The sequence below is a fragment of the Pongo abelii genome, chromosome 15, assembly GCF_028885655.2.
Source record: "Pongo abelii isolate AG06213 chromosome 15, NHGRI_mPonAbe1-v2.0_pri, whole genome shotgun sequence".
In the NCBI taxonomy this organism is placed as follows: domain Eukaryota; kingdom Metazoa; phylum Chordata; class Mammalia; order Primates; family Hominidae; genus Pongo; species Pongo abelii.
Window position 1 is genome coordinate 66,843,115 of NC_072000.2, and position 12,953 is coordinate 66,856,067.

Genomic DNA, 12,953 nt, shown 5'->3' on the forward strand with positions numbered 1-12,953 from the left:
GTTTCTTTGTTCTTTTTTATTTTATACCATAATAGTTAGCATTTTGATATGATTACTTAAATGCTTTTTTTCGTATGTTTCTTTGCTAAGAAGCCTTTCAATGTCACTCTTGAACATGTTTTGGAAATATAAATTTAGAGCATTCATCAGCTTTGGAAATTCAGCATCTCTTACATGAATTGTCAAAAGGCCCTTATACCCTGTGGTGCAGTGTTTCTATAATGACATACACTATATTAATAGTTTAGTATTTATGGTGTTGATAATGTCAGCTTACAAGATGGCAGCTGTTCTCCAAGAAGGAAGGAGTAGGGATTTTCTTACATAAGAGCTAATGATTACTATCTAAGTATAATGTTAAAAAACGAGAGGTATAGTTGATCAAAAATGTAATTCATGCACAAAACCCATAGCAATAAGTTTTCAATATCCCACACTGTTATCTGACTTAGGCAACAAAACGGTCATTTAAATGGAGCAAACACTGCCTGTAGGGGAAAAGAACCTAACACTAAGTTACAGAAAAATATCCTATGGAAAGAGATCATAACATGGTACTAATAGTTTAAAAGACTGAACTCTTCCTTGGCATTAATCTATACTTTTAACTTAACACAACAGTGAGAAAATGATAGCTCGATATACATACTCAGCCTGAGATCAAATTTGTCATGGCAACATTGGCAGGTTGGACCCTGATTCTTCAAATATTACATTGCCTTGGGTAACAAAAATCATACTCTTTTATTATAGAATAGAGATTATAAATAAATGTAAAGTGTGCATGCAGTCAACTGCATAATATACAAGCAATATCTATGTTTTTAATCATCATCTTCTTTGGCAGGCCAGAATCCAGCTGGACATGCAATATTTACATATCAAAATCCATGTGTGGTCATCATCTTGAAAGCAAGTGAAAATATATATATGTATATACTGTATATACACACATATGTATATACTGTTTTAATATATTAACAAATATATATGTATATATATTAAAAGTGGATTTCATCTTTGTCAGATTCAGGTGATTCAGGCCTTGAAACACTAAAAATATCCTGACATGGTATCTGGGGGGGTACTTGGAGTGGCATTTGGGATTTGGGAGATGAGGCCTGGGGTACACTTTTTTCTGACAGTATTTTTAAAATTTCTGCCACCTGCTTTTCTAGGGCAGTCATTCTGCAGCTGAGCAGCTGGATGTCCTCTTTGAGTTCGTGTTTGACTTCCTGCAGTGTGGTCTGTAAGGCCTGCTCGGGGATGGGATAAAAGGGGTGCTTGGCATCAGCCTGGATGGGACTGTGCTCTAGCGGACTTCGGGCCTCCCCAGCCTTATCCAAACGAAGGTCACTTTTTGTAATTCCACTGTCACAAGAATCTGTTTTCCTTAGTGGGTTTTTGGTCACACTGTTCTCTGAATCACTGCTCTTGGGGTCCTCAGACAATAGCCCCATTGACTCAGCTTTAGTGACATTATTCCAGTCTTCCTTTTTCTCCTCATGGGCTCCCATATTATTCTTGAGTCGCAGCCACCCTTTTCCATTTCCATTCTTCATTCTTATTGGGCTGTTGACTTTGAGACATTTTTGGTCAGCACCGCCATTGGGCTTGAGTTCCATGGCATCACGGTTGTTCTGCTTAAGGGATTCACTGGTTTTCACATAGGCCAGAGACGTCTGAATGGGAGTAATCTGTGACACAGTCACCACGCTGGTGCCGGTGATGGAGGCTCCATTCTGTAAGGAGCGGCTCTCTACCTGGAGTTGGTTCCTCTCGGGGTCACCCTGTGTTGAGCCCTGATTCCGCAGCTCCTTCTGCTGCTTGAACTTCTGGAAGAGCTTTCTGACTGGGTGGTCCACGGGAATGCTGAGGGTCACCTCATTCTTCTGCCGGAGGCGCTCCTCCTCCTCTTTCTTCACATCACTGATCTTACGAAAGATGATCTGTGGAACGGGAGAGATAGTCACAGCCTGATTATAAAAGCAGATGGATTAACAGTTGTGTAATACTATGCTGCATGTGCTTTGTGTTACAAAGACAACACTTGAATATTTGATAAGATTATTTCTCAAGAGAAAAATTTAAATACCATTTATGGAATTGCATTTATGAAATTTATGGATGCAATATGCCTTAAACCCAACATAGAAATGTTGGCTGCTTATTTACTTAGTTCTAGTCCCCTACATATCAGAGGGAGAATTACTCAAGAGACAACTGAATAGAGAGGTACTTTGCTTCTAGTTTATGTTCCCATTATATTACCGTTTAGTAGGAAATACACAAATACATACATACACACATATTTGTATATGTATATACGTATATACATACACACATATTTGTATATGTATATACGTATATACATACACACATATTTGTATATGTATATACGTATATACATACACACATATTTGTATATGTATGTATGTATATACATACACACATATTTGTATATGTATGTATGTATATACATACATACATATTTGTATATGTATGTATGTATATACATACATACATATTTGTATATGTATGTATGTATATACATACATACATATTTGTATATGTATATACGTATATACATATATAAGGAAATACGTATTTATACCTTAAATTTCTCTGTAATGAATTGCCACTTTTGTATGGTTTTCCTTATTGTGTAGAAATAAGATTCAAAACCATTTTTAATATTATCCTCTGTTTGGGTATCAGATAGTAAGAATTCCAGGCTATAAATGTACTGAAAAGTTACACAGTTTAGCAAATGGCATCTGGGTTGGGTGAGGGGAGAATTTAAATTGATTTATATGACCCCAGAAGGCAGAACTAGAATTTGTGAGTAAAAGTTTCTGGGAGGTAACATCAGCTCAGTACACAGACTTCATTGCAAACTGCTCTCTATTGAATAAACTGCCTCGAAAACTCGTGATCGTTCTACCACTAAAAGGTTAAAATAGAAGTATGTTTTCCGTATGACATGTTCACTGGGTTGGAGGTTGAACTCTAATTTCCCAGATTCTTTAAATTTTACACATAAAATTAAATACGTAGTGCAGGTGAGGGGTTAGATATCCACAAACAAATGAGCATCATTTTATTTAAAATGTATTTTGAAGATAATAATGGGAAGAACTTATGATAACCCCATCAGAAGAAATAAAAAATGTTGGCCATATAAGAAATTGCCACATATATTAGCAGAGTTGGAAGTAAAGTTAGTAAGTGTGAGATTTTTGCTCAGAGTCCTGAAAAGCGAAGTAACTGCAGGTGAAGGCTGTAAGGAAAATCAAAAAAGAGTTATATTAGATAAGGCACTTTCAGAATCAGACAATTTTATCACTCAAGGAAAATAACTTACCTTGATCACCCTCTGTAAGTCGTTGGTTAGAGTAGAAACACATGTGAAGCACGTGTTCTCTAACCCATATCAGACACTCAACATACGTTGGTTCTCTCTCCTTGAACTCTCATAAAATACTCCTATCTGAAACCATTTACTATCTTTTGGATATTCAGCAGCTGCCTGGAGTAACACATAATCATTGATTTTACACCAAAAACCAATACTATTGATGGTCACCGTTAACAGAAAAGTCAGAAAGATAGGAATTCCCCTTCCAGGTAAGAGTACATTTTCTAAAATGAGATTGATGTACTAAACTCAGCTTATCGAGTGGTACTAATTTGTATTTTAAAATAAATTCAGTAACTGTCTGTAAAGGCCAACATACTTTTTCTTGTTAGTGGCACATGAAATTGGGTCTTTTTAAAATATGTAATAATAATCTCAAATTCTGACATCAAAGCTCCAGCAGTTTAATTCGAAGTCTTTCAAAGGGTTGACACATTTCTTATGCTTCCTAAAGTAAACATAGTTATACTAAGTCTTCAAGATACGAACATTCTTTAGAACCAGACACACCCAGACACAGGAACACAGATACTATTTTCCTATTTCAGCCCCTTTTTGAAAAAGTACTCATTTTGATTCTATGGGTGGACACGAGAGGCCTAATATGAATGATTTTCCACATCCCCCTTCCCACTCACCACTTACCCTTTTTATTTTTTTAAGGTGGTTGTTTAGCCTAGGATAGACATAGTGTTGGCTCGATGTGGTAACTGAGAGCAGCCTTCACATTTGGGAACAGGGAACCATTTCAAAGTCAGTGGAGCGTGACAGGCGCTAGGCACACAGGAAGGTCAGGTAAAATGCAGGTCCCCCGTGCAATATTTGGGACATACTAAAAACATCAGACATTATAAATCTGAATTGGACATACGTATCCTTTAACAAATATTCATTGTTTATTTGAATTTTAATTTTACCTGGGAGTCCCGTATTTTTGTTTGCTAAATTTGGAAACCCCATTGGTATACAATAGACAAGGACATTCCTATTTTGTAATGTCTACCTGTCCTGCCATGCAGAGACTATACTGAAAGATTTGGTATTACTGACATCTGAGAATTTGTGGGCACCTTAGGCAAGAGCCTTATTTGTTTAGATTTTTCAATATAATGGCTAATAATAGCTTGCAATTATTGTGTGCTTACCAAGTTCAGGGTGTTTTGTGATGTAAGACTGTAACATGCCCATGTAAAATATCAATAAAATAAATCTTTCCCAGCTTCCTTGACCACCAGCTGCCTCCCACCGACCCCCAACCAAGAACAAACAAGTGTTTGAATTGCTACTATTTAGCTAGAAACAAAGACTCCAAATACCAAAATACATAGAGCAAAGGGGGTCTTGGCACAGGGCTTGATTTCTCACCTACACTAGGGGACAAATGAGATAGAGCTGGAGCTGTATTTTGCTGTCAAGAAATGTAAAAGTAACTGGGAAAGAGAAAGAATCAAGCTCTGATACATTAGATAACAGAATTCTGAGTATTGCACATTGTTCCTTTCCCTCTTTTTACTCCCGGGAGATAGGAGATTAAGTAATTTTAAACATAGCTCCCTTGAGGTTTGAGGGTACTTATGACCAACAAGACTGGTCCTGAATTATTATCAAGTTTGCAGAACAGCAGGACCTACACATCCAATCTCAGGAGCCGGCAATGCACGGCGGAAAAACATGCTCTTTAGAGAGCCAAAGTTCCCCTCTTTGCTCCTTGCCCTTCACTTCCTTTATAGCTCAGAGGGGCACTGGCTGGGATCCCCTAGAGCTCAGGAAGCCACTGAACGTAGTCATTTGTGAATTCAGTCTGCTAGAAGCCAGGCAAGGCAAAAGCACTGTGTGAGGTGGGAAAGGTTATTGCACCCTGTAGGTGATCTGCCACCAGGGACTTTCAGGCCATCAATTATGCCACACATAAAGAGAGCCAGCAGTTGGACATGACCAGCTCAAAAGCCAACACTCTGAGGAGTGGCTACAGGCCCTCCAGTTCTCAGACACAAGCCCTAGGTCCCGAAGTAGATCACTCTTTCTCCTTAGCAGCAGGGCCTGCTGACAATCTGCAGCCCAGTGAGAGGAGAGCAGGTGCAGGAGGAAGGTTAGAAAGAGGCGGTCATGAGGAGATTTATCACCCAATCTATACAACTGGAACTGACGCCTAACCGCAAACAGTAACACTTGGATTTGGTCAACTACTTATTATATCCAGGTTTTTAAGAGGTAGTTTTTTTTAAAAAAAAAAATACTAGTTTGAATTGACCTTATAGGATTAGATTACATTTATTTTATTTTACTTTTGACTATGGAACAAAAAAATGGCATTGTAAAATGATTATAAAATATCTGTATATAGCAAAGTGGTCACTTCCACACATGTATTTTCTCATTTAAGTGTCATGGAACGAGAACATTTTACGAGCTAGGTCCTATTATTCTCTACTGTAGGACACAGGTCATATTATTCTTATATCACAGAGAAGCAAATTGAGGCATAAAGAGTTTAAGTGGTTTCCCTTAGGTCACACAACTGTGTGTCCAGGATACAAATCCAAGGGGTCAGATTCCAAACAGTCTTAACCATTCCACTCTCCTGCTCCTCAAGGTAACTTTTATACTTTCTCCTGGACTCCGTGAAAATTCGGATAGATGAATGGGTGAAGTAGGAAGTTGTGCAGCAGTTTCACACTCAGCAGGTCATCCTTCACAGAGCGTTTGCCATGGAGAACCATCCCTGAAAGCCGTGAATTGAACACGATTGAAGCTGTATACTTGCTGGGAAAGCGGTAGCCTTGACTAGCACCTTCAAAGAGCTTTGTGGGAGGCAGTCTCTAGACCCTCCTTACTCTCCAAAGCAGAGCCAGTAGGCTTAAACACATGCTACCATTTTGCAGCTTCCGGTCCCCTTCAAGGATGCCTTGTGTTTTTGTTTTGTTTTGTTTTTAACTTTCTTCTACATATATTAAATACACTACCTTTATGGAAGGCAGGGAGCAGGGAGAGTCAAAGAATGTGACTTTCCCTGGACTCTGACATCAACCTTGATTCCACTTACACCTAAATCATTTGTTTACGAGAATAGGGATTTCTGTCTGCTTTGCTAACTGCTATATCTCTAGTGTCTGTAACATGCCTGCCACATTGGAATTCCTCAATAAATAAATGTTATTCATTAGTTCAATAACCTTTTCATACATTCAGCAAATGTATGACGCAGTGCGTCTATGAATGGAAAATGTTACAAATAAGCAGGGCACTTTATAGTTCCTTCACTATGTTCCACTGTCTAAACAATGAATCAGTGCTATCTGTATATTATTATTATTATTATTGATCATTAATGTCTACTCCTCATTTGGAAGCAGGAGCTATATCATTTGCCTTCTGGCATTCCTAGAACCTACCCAACTACTGAGCAAATGCATACTGGGTAGACTGAGGTTCAAATCTTTGACCCACAAATCAGTCATTGAAAGGTCTTGAATCAGAACCTGCTTTGATTTCATTGCAAGGATGCAATAATATCCATTAGAAGCTTATTTTCTAGCTTACGACAAAACAAAATTTTCTTTCCTACTGCAAGGTAAGAGAATATAGGCACCGATTTTGAAATGGAAAGCTTCATTAAAAACAAATGAAAATGAAAAGGTGATTTAATCATGCTTATGGGCTTTAAACACTAATTTACAAGGTGCTACCACCAGCTGATCCATATCTTTCTTGTATGCAAAGTATGATAGGTTTTTGTTTGTTTTAAGTTTAAAAGAATGTACAAATATAACAAATAAGAAGATAAAACATCAGGGATGCCTAACATAAGTAACTCACTGTATTTCAAACACACTAAATGCAATTAGGCCCTCTCTATAAATCCTTACAGTTTTAGAGACAGCTTTATGACCTAAGCTCCAATTTTGAGTGACACTGAATATTTATTACTAAGAAAACTACATTTCCATGGTAATTATTATACATTACCAATATGAGTATTCTCAAATTAATTCTGCTGAATGTTTCCTTTTAAGAAGGGCTTTTTGGCTGGGCATGGTGGTTCATGCCTGTAATCCCAGCCCTTTGGGAGGCCAAAGTGGGAGCACACTTGAGCCCAGAAGTTTGAGACCACCCTGGGTAACACAGGGAGACCCTATCTCTACAAAAAAATTTAAAAACAATAGATACGCATGGTGGTGCATGCCTATGGTCCTAGCTACTTGGGAGGCTGAGGCAGGAGGATCACCTGAGCTCAGGAATCTGAGGTTCCAGTAAGCTATGATCATGCCATTGCATGTCAGCCTGGGTCTCAAAAATAATAATAAATAAAAATTTTAAAAAGAAGGGCTTTTTACCTTTAGCTTTATTTTTAACATGCATATGGTAAAATGGTTCAACTTAACATAGTGGAAATATTGATAAATTTTATTTAGTTAAACTCTTTAAAACGGCGTGTTTTTACTTACATTTTTAAAATTGCACCCTACACTTTGGCCATTGAAAGAATCTATAAACAGTAAGATTTTTCATAATCCAATTGAATCTTTCATGGGCAACTGGCAAATTGTAACTCAAAAAGGAAAATGTCTCCTGCTAATTCAATATGTAATTTATATAGCTTAATTTTACCCAATTATTATACAAATGATCATTTTTCTCTAGAAAACAAGCATTTTTTTAAACCATGAAGAAATTATTATAGAAAGTGTTAAAGGATTTGAGTTCATAAGAGTTCAACTTGTATGAATTAAATGGTGTGAAAAATGTATATCCTTATCAATGTAGTATTAAAAGAAATCAGCTTTTAAAAACCTAATATTTGGTTTTATTCTCAGTATTAAAAACCTAGACCCTTTTTACTTGATGCACATTGTGTCCATCTTTTGTCCAATGGCAAATCAGATTGCTAATGAACACTACAAAAATTAAGGACAAAATTTAAAAACCAGAAATCAGGCTATGGTTCCACTACACATTTATTGGTAGAATGCACAATAACCTGTACTGTTTCTATCAGCAAAGAGGTTTATTTCATTTAAGCTTTTTTTTCTCTGTGCTTCATTATGTTCTGCAGAATCCATGCTGGAAGGTTTAATTTATTTAAATGATAAAAGCTTCTTAAACTTAACAGGGAACATGGCCAGCTGAGCTTTCCATTTCAAAAGTAGGACATTTGATCATAAAAGTGATATCAAAATTGAATAATTTGAATGTGTACTGAACTTTGAAATCCAATAAAGGCAAGAAAAGAAAAGGTTAGAATCATTTGTTTAATGTCATGGATTTAGTGTTATATAAATCCATGTTATATATATTTAGTGTTATATATATTTAGTGTTTATATAAACACCTCTCTCAAATGGCTGTTTTCTCTCAAATGGCTCATCGCTTTCTAGATCTGTGAATCGACCAGGAATTTATAGCTATATGTGATCAAGCAGTGAGTAGCTCTGGTTCATCTGACTCTCCTGGGATTAAGCTGGTTTGATTCTTTGGTTCTTCTTACTGTTTCCATAATCTTAGTCACGAATTCTAACTGTATCCCTCCAATCCATGACAACCTGAACTAATACAACAAAACATTATTTATTCAACACTACCATGTATATGTCAGAGGCTGTAAACTCTCAGTGAAGGCCACAGTGATGGGGCTGTCGCAAACGACCATTCTACAAATTTAGATGTGCTTAGGGTAACAATGATGCATGATACTCTGTTTTGAGATGTGGCAGCCTTGTTTACTTCAGCCACTCATAAATCTGTAAGCTCTCCAAAGGCACAAAATGTGTTATAGATCTAGTCCAGTTTCTTAGGTCCTAAAATTTTTGAAGAATTAATTAATTAAGTAAATGTAAAGAAAAAGGAAAGGAAAATGGGTAGAGAGGAAAAAGAGAGGAAGGAAGGAAGAAAGAGAGGAAGGGAGGGAGGGACAGAGGGAGGGAGGAAAGGAGGAACCGGACGGCATAGGGAAGGAATAGCTTTTGGTTTTGCTAATGTGGCATGTAATGCCTAGTGTAAGAAGGATTAGTATGATGCAAATGCAAAAGATTCTAGAATTACGAATACAGTTACTGAAATAACTAATGAAATGTTCTAAGCATCATTTTCTTTACTGTGTAAAAGATCATTTATCTCAATTCTTCAGGGTATCATAAACATGAAAATATGTTTTTCACAATGAACAAAACATGGTAAACTTTATCAATGCTAGCCTAACTTTGAAATACGGTGCTCAATACCTATGTTTTTATTTGTACAAATTTTTCATTTAAAAAAGTATACAAGGAAAGCAAAGTCTTCAAGAGCAAGAATACAGCTATTTCAAGGTTAATCTGACAAGGTTTTGATTCACTGTATCAAACATTGCAGTAGCCCATGAATTGCTCTCCTTGCCTCAATTTTTAGTCTCGTTTTTCTTCATTCTACTTTGCTGTTGAATATAAAATATAATAGTATACTAGGCTAAAAATTACAGATTAAAATCCAAACTCCTTAGTAAGAAGTCAGCAATCCAGCAGTGGTCCAGCCCTATCTGCTTCTCTAACCTCTGCTTCCTTCACTCCTCACTTGGCCTCCACACATCCGCCACACTGAGTCACTTTGAGTTCGAGCATGTATTCATGATATCTGCATATGCTGTTCTCCTTCCTCCTCCTCACCCACTGGAGAACTCCTACTTGTCCTATGATACTCAACTCAACTGAGTCCTTCTTTATAAGGTAGTTCTAGCTACATAATTTTCAGAGCCCAATGCAAGATAAAAAGTCAGGGCCTCTAACATCATACTTTATAGTGAAATACTAGAAGCTTTCCCCCTAATATCAGCAAAGAGAGGAGCAGGTATGATCCCATCACTTCTACTTAACATTGTATTGGGGGGTTCTAGCCAAGGAAATTGTCAAGAAAATCAAATAAAAGATATCCAGAATAGAAAGGAAGAATTAAAACTCCTCTATTTAGAGATGACATGATCACGCATATAGAAAATCTTAAGAAATACATGAAAAACCTGCTAGAATGGATAAAGGAGTTCAGCAAGGATGCAGTATATGCATTCAATATAAAAATCTGTTATATTTCTATGCACTAGCCATGAACCATCTGAAAATGAAATTAAGAAAATAATGTTATTGACAATAGCTTCAAGGAGAATAAAAGGAACAAATTTATCAAAAGAAGAAGTGTAGGAGTTGCACATAGAAAAACTACAAAACATAGACATATATTAAAGAAAACCTAAATAAATGGAAAGATCTCATGTTTACATATTAGAAAACAATATTGCTAACATGGCAATACTACCCAAGTTAATCTATAGTTTTGATACAATTTTCATCAAAATTTCAATGGCCCATTTTTCAGAAATTGATAAACTGACCCTAAATTTTAGATGAAAATGCAAGGGACCCAGAATAGTTGAAACAATATTGGAAAAAGAGAACAAAGTTGGAGGACTTACACTTAACAATTTTAAAATTTATAACAAAACTACAGTAATTAAAGGATTTGGTACTGGCCTAAGAATAGACATAAATATCAGTGGAATACAACTGAGAGTCCTGAAATAAACCTATGCATCTATGGTCAACCGGTTTTTGACAAGGTTGTCAAAGCAATTCAATGATGAAAGAAGAATCATCTTTTGAAAAAATGATACTGAAACAACTGCATATACACAAATAAGAAATGAATGTGGATATCTGCCTAACACTACATACAAAATTAAACTTATAATGGATGAAAGACCTAACTGCAAGAGCTAAAACTTTAAAGTTCTTAGAAGAAAGCAAAGGTGTAAATTTTAGTGACCCTGAATTAGACAATGGTTTCTTAGATAGGTACATAAATCTCAAGGCACCAAAGAACAAATAAATTCATCGGACTTCATCAAAATTAAAAATGCTTGTACTTCAAAGGATACTATCAAAGTGAAAAGGCAACTCACAGAATTAGAGAAAATATTTGCAAATAATATATCTGGTTGCATAAAGTAAAGGTGGTGTACACCACGGAATACTACGCAGCCACAAAAATGAATGCAGTCATGTCCCGTGCAGCAATATGGAGGTGGCTGGAAGCCATTATCCTAAATCAACACAGAAATAGAAAATCAAATGCTGCATGGTCTCACTTAAAAGTAGCAGCTAAACATTGGGTATACACAGATGTAAAGACGGGAACAACAGACACTGGGGACTCTAAAAGAGAGGAGGGAGGCAAGGGGGCAAGGGTTAAAAAATTAATTATTGCGTAGTCTTTCACTACCCAATATTGGGTACTCTGATCACTATTTGGGTGATGGGTTCAATAGAAACCCCAACCTCAGCATCACACAACATATCCATGCAACAAACCTGCTTATCTACCCCCTGAATTTAAAATATAATAATAATAATATATCTGATATAGGTTTAGTATCCAGAATATATAAAGAGCTATTATAAGTCAGAAATAAAAACACAAAAGAAAAATAATTTTAAAATCATCAAAAAATTTGAATAGACATTTATTCAAACAAGATCTATAAATGGCCAACAGGCATATGAAAAGATACTCATCATTAGTCACTGGAGAAATGCAAATTAAAACTACAATAAGCTATCATTTCACACCCTCTAGGATGGCTGTAATAAAAAACACAGAAAATAACAAGTGTTGGAAGGATGTGGAGAAACTGGAACCCTCACACACTGCTGGAAGGAATGTAAAATGGTATAGCCTCTGTGGAAAACAGCTTGGCAGTGTCTAAAAAAGTAAATCATAGAGTAGCCATATGACCCAGCAATTCTACTCCTATATATCCAAGAGAATTGAAAACATATAGTCACACAAAAACTTGTACATGAATGTTCACAGCAGCATCATTTATGATAGCCAAAAAGTAGAAACAACCCACATATTCATTAATTGATGAATTGACAAAAATGTAGTGTATCCATACAATGAAATACTATTCAGCCGCAAAAAGGAATAAAGTATAGACACATAATGTAACGTAGAGAAACCTGGAAAACATCATGCTAAGTGAGAGGAACCTGACTCAAGGGGCCACATCTTAAATGATTTCACTTATATGAAATGTCCTGAATTGGCAAAATTAGAATCAGAGAGTATATAAATGGCTGCTAGGCATAAGGGAAAGTGAGAAAGTGGAATGACCACAAATGTTTGTGGGTTTCTTCTGGGGATGATGAAAATGTTCTAGAATTAGATAATGGGGATGGTTGCCCAACTTTGTGAATATACTAAAAAATGCTAAACTGTATACTTAAAATATTGTGAATTGTATGGAATGGGAACTATACTTCAATAAAAAATATAGGTCTCTTTGTTCAAAATTATGAAGAATTTCAAGATGGCAAAAACAGAACATTACACCAAAAGCAGGATCTTTCCAAGTGCATGGCCCTGCATATCTGCACAGGTTGCACACCCATGAAGCCAGCTAGGAAGCTTTCACTAGCCTGTCAGTCAGAGTTGGTCCATCCTATGCTATACCCCAATAGCACTTACTTTATGCCTGATAAAAGACAAACCTCAGCCGAATTAAATTGAA

At 36.3% G+C, this 12,953-nt stretch overlaps 1 protein-coding gene across 1 annotated transcript in view; it reads right to left on the reverse strand.

Annotated features, from left to right (window-relative positions):
• Positions 1-986: 986 nt before the first annotated feature.
• KCNH5 (potassium voltage-gated channel subfamily H member 5) overlaps positions 987-12,953 on the reverse strand; it is a 339,516-nt gene continuing 327,549 nt past the window's right edge. Inside the window, exon 11 of the mRNA XM_024231784.3 lies at positions 987-1,949. Within this exon, the coding sequence (XP_024087552.1) occupies positions 1,002-1,949 (948 nt within the window). The 3' untranslated portion in view covers positions 987-1,001. The remainder of the gene's footprint in view (positions 1,950-12,953) is intronic.